We start from the raw sequence: 18,395 nt of genomic DNA on the forward strand, positions 1-18,395 counted from the left end.
TCTCTCTCTCTCTCTCTCTCTCGATTTATAAAATTTTGTCATCCTTTCACAAATAATTATCATAATTATCAATATGTAACATCACTTTTGTGCGTATTCGCAAGGTATCAAAGTGGTCGGACTTGTTTCCCATCGATAAATCGTAACCATTTAATGCTACGATTTCTTTCTCCTTCCTCTTTAAAATATAAACAAACTTTCATTTAATTCTCTATAAATTCCAATAATTGGCATAGAAATTACTCAATCTGTACGAGTTTATCTTTGTACTACGTAATAGTGTGCGAGCGCATACGTAAGTTCACATACCTAATTGCTGAATAAAATAGTCGAAAATCTATATAGCGTTAAAGGACCTAATACTTTCCCTTCGATATTTCTAAAACAGCCGACTACACAGCACTTATACGCACGCAAGAAATTAAACAATAATATATATGTACAAATATCAATTTTTACATAAAGTGTCAAAATACATATTTGATAAATCATTTACACATACTGTAATGCGCATTGGATAAAAGTTTATTCGTACATTCAGTGCTTACAGATAAAGCGTAAATTTAGTATGTCAGTGATCAAGTAAATCGCATTCAGCAATTAACATCTGTCTTTTTGTAGATATTAAATAACATTATATTTAAAAGGATGTGACAAGAAAAATGTAATAAAAACACGGTAAGATATTAATCTTATTGTGTCAGTTCTTCAAATATTACAAGCGAATAATTTTCTGTTATTTTATTAAATCATTTTTGTTAACTAACTAGATTATATAGTTATCTTTTTCCTAATTGATAAAAGGATATAGACAAAAATCTATAAAATTGATTATATATGGACATCAAATATAAATGCCTTATGGACTAGCATTATTCATAGTGAAAGAACTGAGGTGTACCAGTACATTTTTTTACTCGACATTAGATATACTACATAAATGCCCTGGTATATGGACTAACTTATATCTTATTCGTTAAATTGCAACTTATCAAACTACATTTACATTACAGGCTTAATACGTAAAAGCAGTTTTCAATGGCTTTGTCGAAATTTTTGGTGGGCATGCAATGTCCCGAAAAAAAAACCGAAATTTAAAAAATGTTTGGAACAATATCCCAAAACGTCGGAATATTGTAAACTGTATAAGAACTGAGACAGTTCCTCGAAATATCACCGAAATCAAAGAACTAATACGATGTCCCAAAAAATTATAACTGTAAAAATTAATGTATCAATCAAAATATCCTAAAATATAAATATCTTGAAACATTTTTGAAATTGCACAAGTAGATCACTATCTTTCGACATATACAAAGAAACTTCTTATAGAAAAAGAAACGATATATAGATTATGTATTTTTTATAAGATATATTGTATATACATCTTATATTATTTCAATATAAAGAATATATAGAAAATATATCTTTTAATATACGACATACACAATCCAAATGTTATTCCGTTTGTTATTCTTTCTGCAAGAGGATTCTTCATATAAATGTATGTACATCAAAATGACGTGACGATTTATCTGTGCAATTTTAAAAATACTTCAAAAAATTTATATTTTAGAATATTATTTGGATACATTAGTTTTTACAATTATAACTCGGGACTGTAATTATAATCTCAGTTCTTTGATCTCAGTATTATGTCATTTCAAAATTGAGACATTGTCTCAATTTGAGTAATTTCAGTATTATGATATTTTAGTATTGTGACATTCGGGACTTGTCTCAGTTGATGAGATGATTTTTTTAGATATGGTTTTTTTCAAGACATTGCATGTCTACCAAATTTTTTAACAATTATAGATCAGCTATAATTTATTCTTACGTATTTCTTCCTTATAATGTCGACTTTCCTAGAATATTCGTAAACGCTCGTCTAAAAGATCTGGCAGTGATCAGAAAATCTCCGTTAGGCCAGTGCAAAAGTTACAAAATTGATACACACACTTGATCATAAATTCGTAAATGACACGTCAATAAGAAGAATAGAAATACAAACCGTCAATATTTTCGATATAAATATCTCGGAAGAACCTTAGACCAGGGTAGTCGAACTCCCATGATTAAAATGTGTAGCAGCGTTAGTAATCATCCAGAAGTCTATTTTTCAGTAATGTAAATAATCAAAAAATTAATATGGCGTTGCATGAAAAAAAATTCTAACACTTATATGTATATAAACATACATTTTTAAAAGTAAATCTAAGCCTAAATATTTTCTGTAATCAGCAAGAGAAGTAGATGAAACGTGCTTAACAAGAGCGATAAATATAGGCATTTCAATGATTCTGACAGTTTAATGTACACGTCTGATATGTGTCTCAGACGTGGTTAAGTTTTCTAATTCTAATATAATCATGTTTGTCTCTGTATAACTCTCTGAATAACTTCTTATATTGGAGATTTCTGTAGCACAATTTGCTGAGTTTTTGTTGCGCACTTATGACCATCTGGCCATAAACGTTTACGCTATCGTTGCAATGATCATGGTTATCAAATGTACTGAATTCAAGCGCAACAATCAAATTGATGAAAAATTTATTAATATTAACACAGAATGTACTATGTATATATACCGTGGTGTATTAATGCCAATGGTGTTTTTTTTTGCTATTAAGTTTATATTTTCTTTGGAAGGCACTTCCAAATAACGTTACTAACACTGGTACAAATTCTTCCATAAGAAGTTTTGTTGACCCTGCCTTAGACATATTATGCTAAAGAGTAAATAAATCTGAGGTCTATTGGATGAACATACTAAGATTATTGACTTAGGCTGTACTGGTGTGATTGTTAGCACCGCTGATAGCGCTGAACAGAGCAGCGCTATTGCGCTTGAAGCTTCCTACTTGCTCGTCCGGCCATATTGGCTCCCCAAACAAGGACGACAAGCTCTGGCACAGTTTCTGATAGTTCTCACGTAACACTTCTTGATACTCATGTTGGTCCGGCGTGATTAGTTTGCTATTAATTTGTAATGCTGTGTAACATATCTTGACAAATTCCCTGAAATTGCAAGAGAAATGCTTTGTAAATAAGACTGCAATACCATGAAGATTACACGCACTGAGAAAAAAAATTTGTTAAAAAACGCAAAATTTGTTTCATCTTAACGAAATATTTAGTCCCCGATACGTTCAACTAAACGTTACTACGATGATACAAAATAGTTTATAACTATTATAAACAAAATCCTATTTTTTAACTAAACTATTTTGTTGCAACAAAAATTTATCGTATTTAAACTTAACCGTTTGATTAAAAATACACACTATTTATTATTCCCATAATCCCATCAACATCGTTTAGTAGTATTCCAAGTATCAATTTGATACTTGGAATTTGAACAAATATATTACTTGGATAATTAAACAGCATGCAAACAGAAATAAATGCTATCAGTATTTCAAACAAAATAATTCAATTGAGTTGGTTTAGTTAATTCTTGATTAAAAAAGTGTGATGGTTGACATGAATGAACTCTATATCTTTCTTTGTGCAACTAAAGAATTGTTGAATCAACCAACATTGGATCAAACAACTATACAAATTTAGTTCGTACAATCGATTTTTTTCTCAGTGTAAAGCGATTAATTAATTACAAAATTACAAAACATACCTAAAGACATCCTTCAACTCTTCTACTTTGTCATCGGAATATTGTGGAGAGAGCGCGGGATCCAGAAACGCGGAAGCATAGGCTAAGGGACCAGCGTTCACTGTTACGCAAATGCTACCCTGGAGACGTAATTGCAACTTCTTCACGTCCGTCGGTCCGATCAAAGCCACATCCTCCAATTCCTGAACGCGTTGCCTCATTTCATCCAAGGCAACCTCGATAGGGCTGAGCTCCACTATCCGTTTCTCGGCAATCCCGATGCGTTTCTTCACATACGGAAAAGCATATTGCGCTGCGAGGACAAGCAAAAATTAAATTGTTGCACCTTTTGTATCAGCGGTTATTAAACTAAATATTTGTTATAATAAATTTTCTTGAATTAAAAAGAGCGAATAAAATATGATAGTTAAGGTAATAATTATTATAAATATTTTATTAGAAATTATAAAATATTTTATTTTATTATTGAATATATTTTAGTCAATTTTTAAGATAGCTAGTTTTTTTAATTATAAAATTTAATTTAGTTTGAGTTTATATAATAATTAATTAATTAAAATAAATTTATATTAATTTAATAAATCTTCGTACATAAATCTTCGTGCTCTTTTTTTATTAAAAAAGCAATATCTCTCAGATAATCGACTAAATAATTTGAATTATTAGAATATGACGGTTCATCGTACTTGTGAGAATAGTCCTGCGTTTCCATTGATCCTCCGGACTGCCTCTCGCTTTGCCTTCCTTAGTGAACGGCGTCTCGAACATGAAGCAGGATACGTTGTGATTCTGCTCGAACTCGGTCTGCCGTATTTCCAACTCGATCTTCTCAAAGTACGGTGTGACATGAGTTACTTGAATGTACGCCACCTTGGGATCTAATTCGCTTACATCGACCGGTACGGAATCCATTATTATTTTAACATTTTCAGATCCGAACTTTTCACTATACAAACGCAACAAACGTTCCGATATTTCAGACAAGGATGTCACTTTGGGTTCCTTATAGATGTATTCTTGACCGTTCTCCTCCTCGAAATATGCCTAGATAATAAATGTGTCAACTTTGTTAATTTGTACATTTCTTCTAGATCATAAATTTGATATGTACAGGATATTCGGTAATTTCCTCGTGACAATTAAATTTATGTATTCTCGTGATTTATATATCTTATATATATTGCATGATCGAACTCACGAGTGAGGTACAATCTTCAATAATTACTTTATATATATAATAAAGTATCATTTCTTTCAAGTTTATATTGATAACAAAATTTAGAGAACATATCAGAGTTGTGTGCGACGAAGATTGTCACTCAGTCTGTCATACTTCCAACTCAATTTTCTCAAAATGTGACATACGTTACTTAAATGTACGCTACCTTGGGATCTAATTCGCTTACATCGATCGATAACCCATCATTTTTAACATTCACAGATCCAAACTTTTCACTATAAAAAATGCAATAGACTGAGTGCTCGCAATATATATAAAATATATAAATCATTATATACATATATACATATATATATATATATATATATACACACACATGTATATCCCTCTGCCCGAAACATCCCTGGATACCCGGTTACATGAAACACCCCGTCATAATGACCACTATTCTAGAAAAACACAAGTTTCATTCATTTTTCCACTGGTGTAAATGTGAACCTTAGCGGTCGTAATTACCGATATTCCGGGCAGAGGGATATATATGTGATATATATGACTTATAATGCCTTTTGCATCAAATTTTTTTAGATTATAAAAATATATTCTCTTGTCTCGATAATGTATCTATCTTACCATGCCAAAGAATGCCACTCTGTAGAACCTTCCGAGCAATCTCTTTCCAGTTCGCGTTACCTCCACAATTTTATTGCAGGCTTGTGCCAAATGCGAGTAACAATTAGCCAAAGCTTCGTAATTTCTTTTCTTTTCATACATAGGAACTATTAAGCGGTACAAATGCCCAAGTAATTCAAAGCGCTCGGCCTTCTCCAACGTGTCGGCGCAAACCTCCAATTGTTCGAGAAGTAAACTTTCATTATAGTGAATATCTTGAATGCCTGGAACAAGGTCAACATCTCTTGCATATCTGTCCTCAATTTACACGCATAGACGTGACACAACAAAAATGCAATAAATACAGACGATAAACAAAATGCAATAAAAACAAACATACAAATCTCACCGGCATCGAGTTTGAGATTACGCTCGTCCTTCGATATATTTATGGAGATTTGATCGAAAGCCTCCGCGCCCCACGGATGAACTTTCCGCAATTTCAGATATTCAGCCATTAGTGCTGCGATATGCAGTTGACAGCAGGCAGCCTTAGGAATGAAAAACGCGTGTTGAAATGCCCGTTGCGTAAGTACCTCGTGCAATGTATTTTTACATACGAGCTTTTTTCGCGAAACAATTCGTAAAAGTAGATACCTCAGAGAAATTACCATCCCTGGCGTGATTCCTAGCCATCGTCTCCAACCAAGTGTGCCTCAATTCGGGCGTGCTGGCATAAGAGTTGGCCAAACTGTGCTGCAGGTCGACTAGCATCTCAGGATCGTTATTATGCTCCCGCATCTGCGCGGTTGCCATTAAAACCGTTCGTATTCTTTTGTTGAGATCCTTCACCTCAACTGGAAAACCCGTGCCTTTCATAACTTTATCGGAGGAGGCGTAACTGTTGATTAACGACAGCGATTCTTGAAATCGCGAATTGTTCAAACCGATCACATTTCCCAGCATTTGAGAGACCGAAATTATCACCTATGTGGAACAAATGTGCAATAGGACATGGTTAAAACTTGTAATTAAAACGCTAATACAATAATAATAATAATAATAATGACTATATAAATATACAGGGTGTCCCGAAATTCGCGAATCAAAATATCGTAGCAAGATCTTCAAAAAATTAAGTAAAAAAAGTTATTTGTAAATTTTTATTTTAAGCAGTAGTTTTTGAGAGACAAGAGTTTAAATTTAGCCAATTATAACAAATAAAAATTACTTAGAATACAAATTTACAAAGAACTTTTTCACTTAATTTTTCGAAGACTTTCTTGCTAACAGTATTTTAATTTGCGAATTTCGGGACATCCTGTATATGGCGTTAAATAAATTCAACTTGGAGATTGTGCTTTAAACAAGTGTACCGTACCTGCAAGTGCACTCTAGTTAATCCCTTCCGACTAGTAAACTCAAAATTACTTCGCATGAGCAAATATAATAAAGCGCAGGACTCCTGTCGTATGGAACTCAACTTGCTGTTACAGCAACGCAGCAGCTCGTAACACAAGCGTCCGCAAAGCACAGCGTTGCCTAACAAGAAAAAAAAATGTGATCAAGCTTTATGCGTGTTTTACATATACGCTTGTTATATGTGCTCTCTTATCATCGAAGACCATTTTTGCATTCCCGTTTCCTTACAAATAAAACGCAATTTTTGAAGTTTCGAGAATTAACAATTACCTTGGAAAAGCGCGACAGAATAATTATTCAAGAAAGCTCGGAGTCCAGCGAAAACATGACGTAATAAAGTTTCGGACTGGCCGACTTGAAGGAATGATAAATAAATGTTGAAAAACTTTTGCATGACTGCGTTGTCGCCTTCATTTGCCAAGAGAATATCCTGCAAAAAGTCAGATGTTCCGTCGTTATTACAACTTTTAATTATATTTTAGTTAGTCAATTTAGATCAAAGTTTTTTATATTTTTATATTTAAATTTATATTTCATCATTAATTTATATATTTATATATAAATATTTTTACACAAATAAGAAGAAAGCCACATTCAAGGTGGACTTTGGTGCTAAATATTTTGTGAGAAAATATTTTTTACAATTTTCAGTTCATGCAAACTGCGTGTCAATTATTTATCGATCTTGAAACACAATTCCAAACTGAAGCTGGAGTCATCATTCGTAATATCACGAATTCAAATTGACAAGCAATTGAATTATATTGATCAAAGTCCACCTTGATCGAATATGACTTTCTTCATTTATTTATGTAAAAATATTTAAATATAAATATTTAAATTAAATATTAATAATAATATAAACTTAAATATAAATGCAGTATGATCTAAATTGACTAACTAATGCGTTCTTCACTTATTTATGTTATTCTACATCGATCAATTTTACTTATTATTGTTTGCGTATTTTAATATTCAAAATCTATGTAAACTCGTACTGATTTCTTGAACTGTTTTAAAATCCTTTTAACATATTCATATTTTTATTTATTAAAATCTTGTGCTAACTAAACTAGTCAATAAATTTCTCAATTTTTAGCAATTATGCTATCATGACATATTGCCTTAGAGCAATTAACATGTTCTAGGAAATGATTGATCATACATTTTACACGTAAAAATTGAGACTAGAAAATTCATGATAAAGTAATCATAATTACTTTAAAATGGATGCAGAAGAGACCCAAGCAATCCAGCGCGATCAGGCCAACTTCCGTTGCCATATTTGCCTCCAATAGAGCTTGATACAATTTGCCGCTATCATTTTCAACTAGATTCTCTCTAGTAACTGTATTGTGAGGTTGCAATGTGCTGGTAGCGGGACTTTCAGTGGTGAAGTCTGGCGGCGCCATTCTGGCGGGTAAAGTCATTGCTTTAACAGTGCGTGGCTTTCCAACATTACTCGCAGCATTCGCGGCTATTTGTCTCTTACCGATATATTTGAAATGATGCAAACTCATCCTAAAAGTACAAGAGAAGTTGTTCATATAAAATCAGAAATAAATATATTAAACATGCAATACGCAGCAATACGTTTTACACAATACTAATCATATGCTATTCATAAGAGAATATCGCTAAATTTTTACAGAAACAGGAATATATCGCCAATATTTCGTACTATTTACTACACTATCAATCTTCCTACTTACTCGATCACCGTAAAGAAGCTCAGTACTTCTGTATCGTTGCATTGTTGCCACCAGGCAATCACCTGGTGATCACCCAAGTACTTGACAATAAAGAGGAAACAAAGTAGAATATCCTTCACTTCCGAGGGCTGCAACTTATCGCATCTGGGCGACGACTGCGTCACGCTCAAGGTACGCGAATGTCTCTTCCTCTCGCCCATTCCGTTTTCCGGCAACTCTCGAACGATGGCGGTCTCTTGGGAAATGTTAGACTGGGACGCACCAGACACCGTCGATGTGTCGGACTCGACACTGGTGCAGGAGTATCCGTTTACTAATCCCTGACCCGCGATGGCGGCAAAGTAAGTGGAATCTCGCAGATGCATAGATGATCTTATAGGCGACTGAGTGTCCAGGTGAAGAGTCAGTCTGCGGAACATTGAAACTTCTCTTTGACTTTCAATTAATTGATAATTATCTATTTTATCATATTTTATTGATATATTGACATATACCTGTGAATGGACTTAGGTGTACCCGCGGTCGTAGAAATGGTATCCTTCGTTGTCAGAAACGAGCTACTGGTTGACACTCTGTTAGTGCCGTTCTGCTTGATCTCTATCTTGATCTCGTTCTCCTCTACTAACTGCAGTCGGTGCAAATTCTCCAATACAATTCCAAGCCATGGTATGTAAATCGATGCTATTCTACTCAGTTGACCCTGAAATAAGATTCAAAACATATAGACTAAATCGGTATATTCGGTCCAAAATTTCTTTAACTGGTATTCACAGAATATATATCCAATTAACTTTAAATTAATGTATCTTTGCTTAAAGTTAACGTTATTAAGTAATTTTTTTGTCATTTTAAAGATCGAAATCCAAGAGAACAAGATTATTAATTTAAAATTATGGAAAACTTGTTATAAACAATATTAATTTAAAATTACAGAAAATTTGTAATAAACAATTTTGTCACAACTATTTGGAGATTTGGCGCATAAAAATGTCAAATTCACTGGACTCACGAATTAAAGTTAATAATAAATTATGATAAATAAATTACTAGAAGAAATAAAATCTTCCCCAATTTTTTTCAACAATGCAAATTCTTAAAGACAATCGTAAGAGCAGCTTGTAATTATAAACGAAAATTGAAAATCGCACCTTATTCTGATATCTATCGTCCAACTCGTGTTTTGCCATTAGATCCCGTAAGGTACCAATGGCGACTTTGCGAATCTGCACAATCTCATTGAGGGAGGTTCTAACTTCTTGCATCAAAAGACCAGCCAGAAAGTGATGTTTGCAAAATTCCTCCGTGAGGCAATACTCATTCATTAGATCTGTCATCAAATTAATGTGTTTGTCAGTTTTTTATACATACTATCTCTAATTGTATAATAACTGAAATAATATAAGTGTTATAAGTGCATATTGAAATACAAATAGAAAATGTATGAGATTTTTAGTGCATATTGCTATAAAACTACAAATAATGTGTAGAAACGTATATTTATAGACTTGAAAAAATTCAATTTTTAAATCAATGATAGTCTTACATATCTAACAACATATTATAACCAACATATTGCTACATAAAGAGAAAATAACGAATATATGCTATGAACAAAACGTACACATAACACATGTATTTGTGTGAATTGCATGAATTATAAACGTACCATCGTATTCTGGTTCACTCTCAATGTCATTCTCAGTATCATCTTTTAAACACGCGAAACAATTAAGTTACAGTAAACTTTCACCGTAATCTTCATATGTATCGATATGAGAACTTACCTCTGGAAGCAAGACGCGACTGCATCATCGGCAGATTGAAGGACACATAGTGCTCGTGAGAGCAGACAATTTGTAAAAAGGTGAACTTGAAATCGTGCAGCGTGCGTTGGTCGCCAGGCGAAAAGTTGTCCAGATAAGAATTGATGAGGCGAAACACGAAGCCACGGTCCATGAATGTGAGACATCGCTGTGTGTCACGACAATCAATATCAAAATAGTGATCAAGACATACATTACGTGTAATTGTCGTGTAATATTACGTACCTTTAAAAATTGTGCGAGACTTTTGTTCAATTCGTGCGTCTCCACTGGCATTTCTCTGTACTTGTTCATTAAATATGGCATAATCACGTCCAACAACATCTTGATCTTTTCGTGATAATCTTTTGAGAACCGTTCGTTTCTGTGCATCTGAGAAAAAATAAATTGTCTACACATAAATCATTTTTATGAAAACAAAAAAAGCAGACTAATAAATTTATTTTGGTAAAACATTACGAAAAATTAACCAATATTTAATTGATAATCTTACTCTCTCGTTAATAATCGTCAAGTTTTAAGATCTTAAAGTAATCTCGAAGAGCTCGAAGAACACTCACCTTTATCCTGCCAGTACTCAGCAAATATTGCGCCATACTTTTAATCATTATTTCGAAAAAGAAGCTCGAGTGATGCATGAACTTGTTCACCACCAGAAAATCGGTATTGCTCGGTTGTAGCAAAACTGGCAAGTGCTTCGCCAATTGCTCGTGAACCGCGACGTTACCATTTCGTAGGGGAGGCAGCACAAATACAAACTGGAATCAGAGAGTTAGATTAGGGTCAGATCAATTGCAGATTGAACGGGAATTTCAAAATTGTGCGAATTATCAAGGAAAAGAACCGGAAATTGAATATTTATCAGGCATATTATATTTAAATTCTGCTCGAGGTTAATAAACGAAGGACAAAAGGAATGGCCAATAATTCGAGCAAATAAGAGTGTTAGGTTAGGTTATCAAAAAATGATGATTTATTACATATAGTAAGCACAACACGGTACGTTTCGACCTCACTTGGCCTTTTTCAACCGCATAAAATTGCATTAATAAAAATTTAATAGAGAATTACATTTGATTTAAAGTACGTATCGATAGAAAAAAAACGGACATAACTAAAGTTCTCAAAAAGACGCAAAAATCCCGTTATACTATATATACAATTTATTTAATATTTTAGTTTACGGACTCTCGATTTCGTTGATTTGCCTCTACTCCTTCTCGCATTTGAACGACGAACGGGTTTTACTACAGTTTCAATTCATGGACTTAGAACGACTTCATCTTTCTGTCACTTGTACATTCAAATAACGGGATTTTGCGTCTTTTTAAGAACTTTAGTTATGCCCGTTTTTTTTTCTGTCCAGCGTACTTTAAATCAAATGTAATTCTCTATCAAATTTTCATTAATGTAATTTTATGCGGTTGAGAAAGGCCAAGTGAGATGGAAACGTACCGTTGCGTACTTACTACATGAAAATAAATTATCATTTTTTCAACACCCTCATTTGCTCGAATTATTGGCCGTTCCTTCCGTCCTTCGTTTATCGGACATACTCTAAATCCTACCTTGATGTACGCTTGCAGAATTTCCTTACGCCCGGCTTCGTGCACCATGTTTATGAAATGTATCAAGACCCTGATTACATACAGCCCGATCTCTTGGCTGGTATTGCACGTTAACAACACGAACAGTTGATTCAATATAGTTGGGAGAAACGTGATAACGGTGACTAGCTGAATTGCGTGTGCCGCTTTCAGGATTTTGCACGTTTCCGAATCCGAGGGCGTAGCTGAGGGTTTTGTGTCCAAGATGCGTTCAGCGTGAACGAACAGGTTGTGCAGATGAAGGTCCCGCGTGAATACCGTCGAAATTAATTGAAAAGATACCGTAAAGATCGGTCGTTGAGAGTCGATCCAAGTGACATCCGGCCCTGCGTTCTACGAAAATAAATACATAAATCACCCCCATGTCAACATCTAACTACATATGTCGTTACTTAACAATATCAGTGATCGATCTTACTCTTACCCCTTTCCCTAATCCAAGGGGTTGTATGGAGAGATATCCCGACGGCAAATGCGTCGCCACGGGCAACACTTGGATATTCGATTCTATATCCACGTTCAGTCTACATAAAATATATAAAATATTAAAAATATTTATTTAATAGTCAAGGCTCAATAATTGAAAATAAAATCAATACAGATAATGGGCTATGAGCCAAAGCTTGGTTGTTATTTCGCTCCAATATTTAACAAATTCTTAATAATATAAATAACAAACGTTACTACCCCGATCGGATCATTATCAACGTTAAAAAACGGAAATCGATTAATACATTACATAAAATAAATTTAAATCCTTACAATATACGTGAAATGTTAAAAGTGCGCTCGCTGTCCACATGTAGTATGATCGCAGTCCAAAAATTAAATTGTGTTGGTCGTCTAAATTAATTGTGTCGGTCTAAAATCAAATTTCAAATTGTGTGTTAAGGAGACGACCAACACAATTTAATTTTTGAACTGCGATCATGCTACATATGGACTGCGAGCGCACGTTTAACATTTCACGTATATTGTAAGATTTTAAATTTATTTTATGTAATGTATATTAATCGATTTCCGTTTCTCCTAAAATTGATAATGACCCGATCGGGGTCGAAACGTTTGTTATTTATATTATTAAGAATTTGTTAAATATTGGAGCGAAATTGTTTCTGTATTGATTTTATTAAGAATATTTTTTTCTGTCTACTTTTTTATTTCTTTCTATTGCCCGAATGTTACGACAAGGTCAGATAAAGTGTCGCAAAATACGCTAAGTACAGCTTAAATGCAGCTTAAATTCTCATCGACCGCTTATCGTCTATCGAACCTCACCTTCCTTTGTGCAGCAAAGGTGCCCACGCATAGCCGACACAGTTTTCAACGCCGTTCTCCTTCTTCTTGTTCATGTCACAGCTTATGTGATAGAAGGAGAACAGTATATGATGTTTCGCGTGCAATTTCGTAGGTAGCTTAATCTTGATCTCTTCATACCAAGAAGGCACTGCGCTGTGATGTAATACCGCGCACGACGCTCGTAGGCACAGCAACGGCGAACCCGGTCTCCCATAAATCACCTGTTAGGACAGGTGTAACAGAAAGAAAATAAAATCTACGTAGATTCCTTCGATCTTCAAAGTTAACTTCTTTTATCACGTACTCTTAAAGGTTTGACGTTCTCGCTGTCGTCGTCACGGAGCTCCACGATACACGCTATGTTCCTAGCTCGGGTGAACATCTTTTGGCTGTCAAAGCTGAGTGTCTGCGGATACACGTACAGATGATTGATATATGTCGTATACGGGTGCACGTCCCTCTCGGAAGCGCTCTCGAACTCGGCGACCTCGATCGTCGGCTCCGCCGTTGGTGGGATCGGAAATGGCTTTAACGGCGCTAGGCAAGTCGACAACGTATCTAGAAATCGTATTTTATGTATCGTACACCTGCAATCGTTCGAAACTATTGACTATAATTTCTCTTTTCACATGAGAAAGTCGTTTTGCTTATTACGAAAAATTAAATTACATAGAATTAAGTTACAAAAGTTGGTGTGATTCTTGCATACTTATTGCACTTTAAATTATTGTTTCTTCGAAACCTGTTTTCGAAATCTTTAGTTCTCAAATGCCGAAATGTATATATCTTTAGTGTTATCTTTGTGTTCTAAAGAGTATTTTTTTAGAATATAGATATCTATTGTACAAAAACTAGTACAAGAAACTTTTGTAACAATATATTACTCGACTACGCACTTTCAGGAATGTCCGTAATGGGCTCTATTTTAATTTTCAGCCAACCAGGTATCACAGTCAATTTGCTAAGCTTCTCAGGCCTGTAAGCAAAATTTTGCTAATATAATGTCTAATATAATATATGCATACTAAGCATAAATATATCCGTATCGCATAAATTTTTTAATCACATTCAGTTATTATTAATACGTACTTTCTGTATTCGGAAAGAAGTTTTAGTAGTTCCTCATCTTTTATTTTATTACCCTCCTGCCTGTATATCGCTGGAAAATCCGAGGATGTATCCAGTTCGTTGCTATACAATCTAAACAGTGGCCTTGCAGCCCACGCAAACGGCATTCTATAATTTCCCAGTCTGAAAAAGGATCGCGAATGTAGTCATCTCTTTAATTATCAAGCATTCTCAGGGTTGCCATAAATTCTTCATTCTAAATAAAATTCTCAATAAAATTCCATGACTTTTTCCCTGACTTTCAATAATATTAAAAAATTTGTTTGTATGTTCGTTTGATTTGAAAACTATTTGGAAACTGTTAAATATTTTGTTGAGAGAGCAATTTAACATTGCAATGTAAATTACTATAGCTGTTGTTGACATTGCTTGCACTTAATTGTTAAGTTGTTAGTATTCCTTTAACTTTTTCTTTTATATATGCGTACATTTCTTTTCTTCTACTTACAATACAAAAAACATGTAAATATAGATTCTTGATCAAACTAAATCCCGTTTATTGGAATCTCTGACTTGCTGTTATACAGAGATTTACAAACTACTTGAAAGATGAATTACAAAAATATGAAGTTAATTTTAATTTTATTAATTTGTTCACAATGATAACACAAGAAATTTACAAGTTAAAAAAAAACAGTTTTAAATAAATTTAAAATTTCAAACAAAAAGTAGACAAATTGAAAATTCTAATGCTCTTAGTGAAGCATCTTAAATCTTTATTAAAAAGAGAATTTATTTTTTACTTAGTATTATTATATATTAGAGAATTTATTAATTACATTAGTTAACAAAACTGTATAAGTCTGTGATATACGCATATTAAACTTCTTTAAAACTAAGAATTTTAATTTTCCAAAATATTTTGTAAAATTCCATGACTTTTCCCTGATTTCCAGTTTTGTGGCAACCCTGATTCTCTTCAAACATGAGACTCACACTGGATATTATACAAAAAAAAAGTATCTGAATTTATAATCTTACCTTTGGCAACATGCTCGCACTTGCTTGTGCACCTTCAAGCCTAACCTCGGATCCTTGGTAGCTTTCAAATATGGTTCTGAGGTCTGATACATGTTTCCTTGAAGCAACTTATCTATCCTTACAACAAGAAATATATCTGGATGAGGATTACTAATGTTGAATATGGCCTGCAACAGCAATCACGTTCTTTGTATTAATATAAATCCTTATTTTATTAATAATATAATTAATAAATTCTTATCTTGGACATTTATATACGCTTCAGAATCATTAATATATCTCATCTTCCTCTGCTTCTCTTCATATTTAAATAATCATACCTGTTTCGGATATTTTATCCAGTCCGAAGGAATGGTTTTCAATTCCCCAGGAAGAGTGATATCCTCCGTTTCCGTTGTAATTCCTGCGGGACTAAGTTCTCTCGCCATATCTCGCACTATTTCGTGATTAATATCGAAGTGAAAATTCTCCGTGAGTTTCCTGCCATTCCTCGCGTCGAAAAGGCTCAACACTGTATGATAAGGCTCCACTTGGCAAAGAGATTCCTTTTCGTCAATAGGCGCTTGCAGTCTAAATTTAAGACTTTCGCACTTGACGAGAATCCTGTGGCCGAATTGCTCCTTGTAAGGATCCACGTTATCGGCAGATTGTCCTACTTGCGTTTTGGCATGTGGTATGTAAGGATACACATTGAACAGTCTTTTTCTGTTCTCTCTCCTCGCTAAAGCAATGCTGGTGTCAGTCTCCCTGGAATATTTTATTAATTGCGGATTCATGCTCTGCTCGAGACCTTTCAGCGTTCCATAAACCTAGAAGAAAATCAAAAATATATTAAGTTTATTTCAACATAAATTTACTTTAATATCAAACATTTGTCTTTTATTTCATCACAAAATTACCGTCGAATAAACTTTCATTTAAAAAGTTAAGATTTAAGGGGTTACACCGTCTTTGAGGTTTTAAAACGTGATACCTAAAGTTTGGGATTTTTTGTGAGTAAATGAATAACTTTATTTCAAATCTGCTTAGAGAACATTATTGCACATATATAAGAAACTGAAAAAATATTTTTTTAATTTTTCTTATGTCCAGAATGGCGGCGCACTGGCCTACACTTGCAAAATCCTTTTTTTTCTCTCAGTGTACAGAATTCCAAGCACACGGTTTGATCTTGAACAAAACACAAAGAATTTTCGTTGTTTACATATTAAAGACTAGAGAAGTACGTAGGGATTTTTCAAAATATTGATTTTTCTCAAAATAGCAGCTATTTTACGAAAGACTTGTATTGACAAAAATACGAAGTTTTCGTAAAAATAGCTGCCACTTCGCCAAAATCAATATATTAAAAAACCCCTACGTACTTCTACAGTCTTTAATATGTAGATAATAAAAATTCATTGTGTTTTATTCAAAGTCAAACCGTGTGCCTGGAATCCTGTACACCGATTTGGAAAAAAAAAGGGATTCCGCAAGTAAACCAGAGTCGCCATTTTGGATATAAAAAAATATTTTTTTTTTTTTACTTTCTTATATACGGTACAATATTCTCTAAGTAGATTTTTAATAAAGTTATCTATTTACCCACAAAAAAATCCCAAACTTAGGTCTCTTTTAAGGCCTCAAAGGTGGTGTAATCCCTTAATAACAAGATTAAAGATAAGATTTGCGAGAATACGATTGCCCCACCTGCATAGGTTGCGGCGACGGCGGGGGCGTGTTACAGGTTCTCTCCAGCGACGCGGCACGCTTTTCCTCCTGCTGTTTGTAGTGCTGTATGACGGAACTCAGCTTCAATAACCAATCTTGCATATCAGCCTCGGTGTCGGCGGCCAAAGTGTAAGACTTGTGAGTGTCGCTCATTCGCAATTCGAAGCAGAATCGCCCGCGCTTCGGATTTCGCACGACTTCCGTGCAGAAGTCCATCACCACCGTCAATTTCGCCTCGCCTTTTCTCTCGTCTTTGAAAAACTCGAGTATGTAAGTGCCGTCGACCTCCTGTCTGAGATGGCAGAAACGTCTCTTGAACGACTTCGAGCCGATATGAGCGAACATTCTATCCGTACTACCGATCTCAGGACCTTTCATCAGATAACCTTCCCTCGTTATACCATCGTTCTTCGTCAAGTCCTGCGAAAATATTCACAGATCACATATTTAGTCCTAAATATGCTACGAGAGAACAGTAATCTAAATGATTTGAATTTTTAAATTGATTTCCAAAATTCTAAAGATCCAAAACATCACCGGTACTAAAATTGCATAGGGTAACTGTCCCTATTAGTGTGTCTGTACGTCCCTATTAATGTGCTTTTATTAAATTAGTCATAAAAATAAACTGACAAGTAAATAAAGTACACAAGGTGTTTTTTTTTATTAGGTTAAAGTATTAACTTAATAAAAAAAACACTTGTCTATTTATTTGTATCAGTTTATTTTTATGACTTATTTTTAAATATAAAAGCACACTAATAGGGACATACAGGCACACTAATAGGGACAGTTACCCTATCTAAATCTTGTAGAGTAGGACATTACCTCATCCACTTGATCCACCTCAGTATCGATCTCGTACACTTCGTCCTTCAGCTCGTCTGCTTTCGTTATTCTGGAAATTTATGAAATAACAGTCTACGAAATGACAGACTTGATGGTACTAATTAATCTCGAGAATGTTGAACTAAACACGTACCTTGGCAACTCGAGATAACCTCCGCTATATGCCGCGTACTTGTAATGCACAAGATTCCAATTGGATATATAACTGGATAGACACTCCTTCGTCAGAAGATTTTCCGCTTGTTCCTCACATTCCGTGATATATTGTGCCGTCGGTACAATACTGCGATATCTCCTTGGTAGAACCACTTGCTGTTGAGAGATAAATGCATTTAAAAACAATAGTCCTTATAATCACACATTTAACATATCACAAATACATATTTAATGATCATAATTAAGATAATTGGATAATTGCTATCTCAGAAAAGATAGAAG

At 34.1% G+C, this 18,395-nt stretch overlaps 1 protein-coding gene across 1 annotated transcript; it reads right to left on the reverse strand.

The window, feature by feature from the left end:
- Positions 1 to 679: 679 nt before the first annotated feature.
- Positions 680 to 17,988, reverse strand: LOC105461202 (dedicator of cytokinesis protein 9). Its single transcript, XM_011707687.1, has 25 exons — positions 17,937 to 17,988; positions 17,088 to 17,528; positions 15,719 to 16,207; positions 15,399 to 15,565; positions 14,379 to 14,540; positions 14,186 to 14,265; positions 13,594 to 13,847; positions 13,269 to 13,510; positions 12,415 to 12,514; positions 11,952 to 12,323; positions 10,944 to 11,141; positions 10,609 to 10,755; positions 10,345 to 10,531; positions 9,709 to 9,887; positions 9,055 to 9,260; positions 8,561 to 8,968; positions 8,069 to 8,369; positions 7,119 to 7,278; positions 6,808 to 6,968; positions 6,084 to 6,413; positions 5,827 to 5,977; positions 5,448 to 5,710; positions 4,321 to 4,678; positions 3,635 to 3,926; positions 680 to 3,021 (listed from the first exon to the last, which is right to left on the reverse strand). The coding sequence occupies exons 2-25, from the start codon at positions 17,484 to 17,486 to the stop codon at positions 2,787 to 2,789; spliced, it is 5,841 nt and encodes a 1,946-aa protein (XP_011705989.1). The 5' UTR covers positions 17,487 to 17,528; positions 17,937 to 17,988; the 3' UTR covers positions 680 to 2,786.
- Between the last annotated feature and the right edge of the window lie 407 nt (positions 17,989 to 18,395).

The sequence above is a fragment of the Wasmannia auropunctata genome, unplaced genomic scaffold, assembly GCF_000956235.1.
Source record: "Wasmannia auropunctata unplaced genomic scaffold, wasmannia.A_1.0 LD307392.1, whole genome shotgun sequence".
NCBI classification, from domain to species: Eukaryota; Metazoa; Arthropoda; class Insecta; order Hymenoptera; family Formicidae; genus Wasmannia; species Wasmannia auropunctata.

Bases quoted from the DNA above. Each gene is read 5' to 3' on its own strand.
- LOC105461202 (XM_011707687.1), bottom strand. From the start codon at position 17,486: ATGAAAGGTCCTGAGATCGGTAGTACGGATAGAATGTTCGCTCATATC. The intron at 12,324-12,414 runs GTAAGAGTAAGA...TTATTTTCGTAG, and splicing joins CCCTTGGATTAGGGAAAGGG to AACGCAGGGCCGGATGTCAC. The intron at 9,261-9,708 runs GTGCGATTTTCA...ATCTTATTTCAG, and splicing joins ACGATAGATATCAGAATAAG to GGTCAACTGAGTAGAATAGC.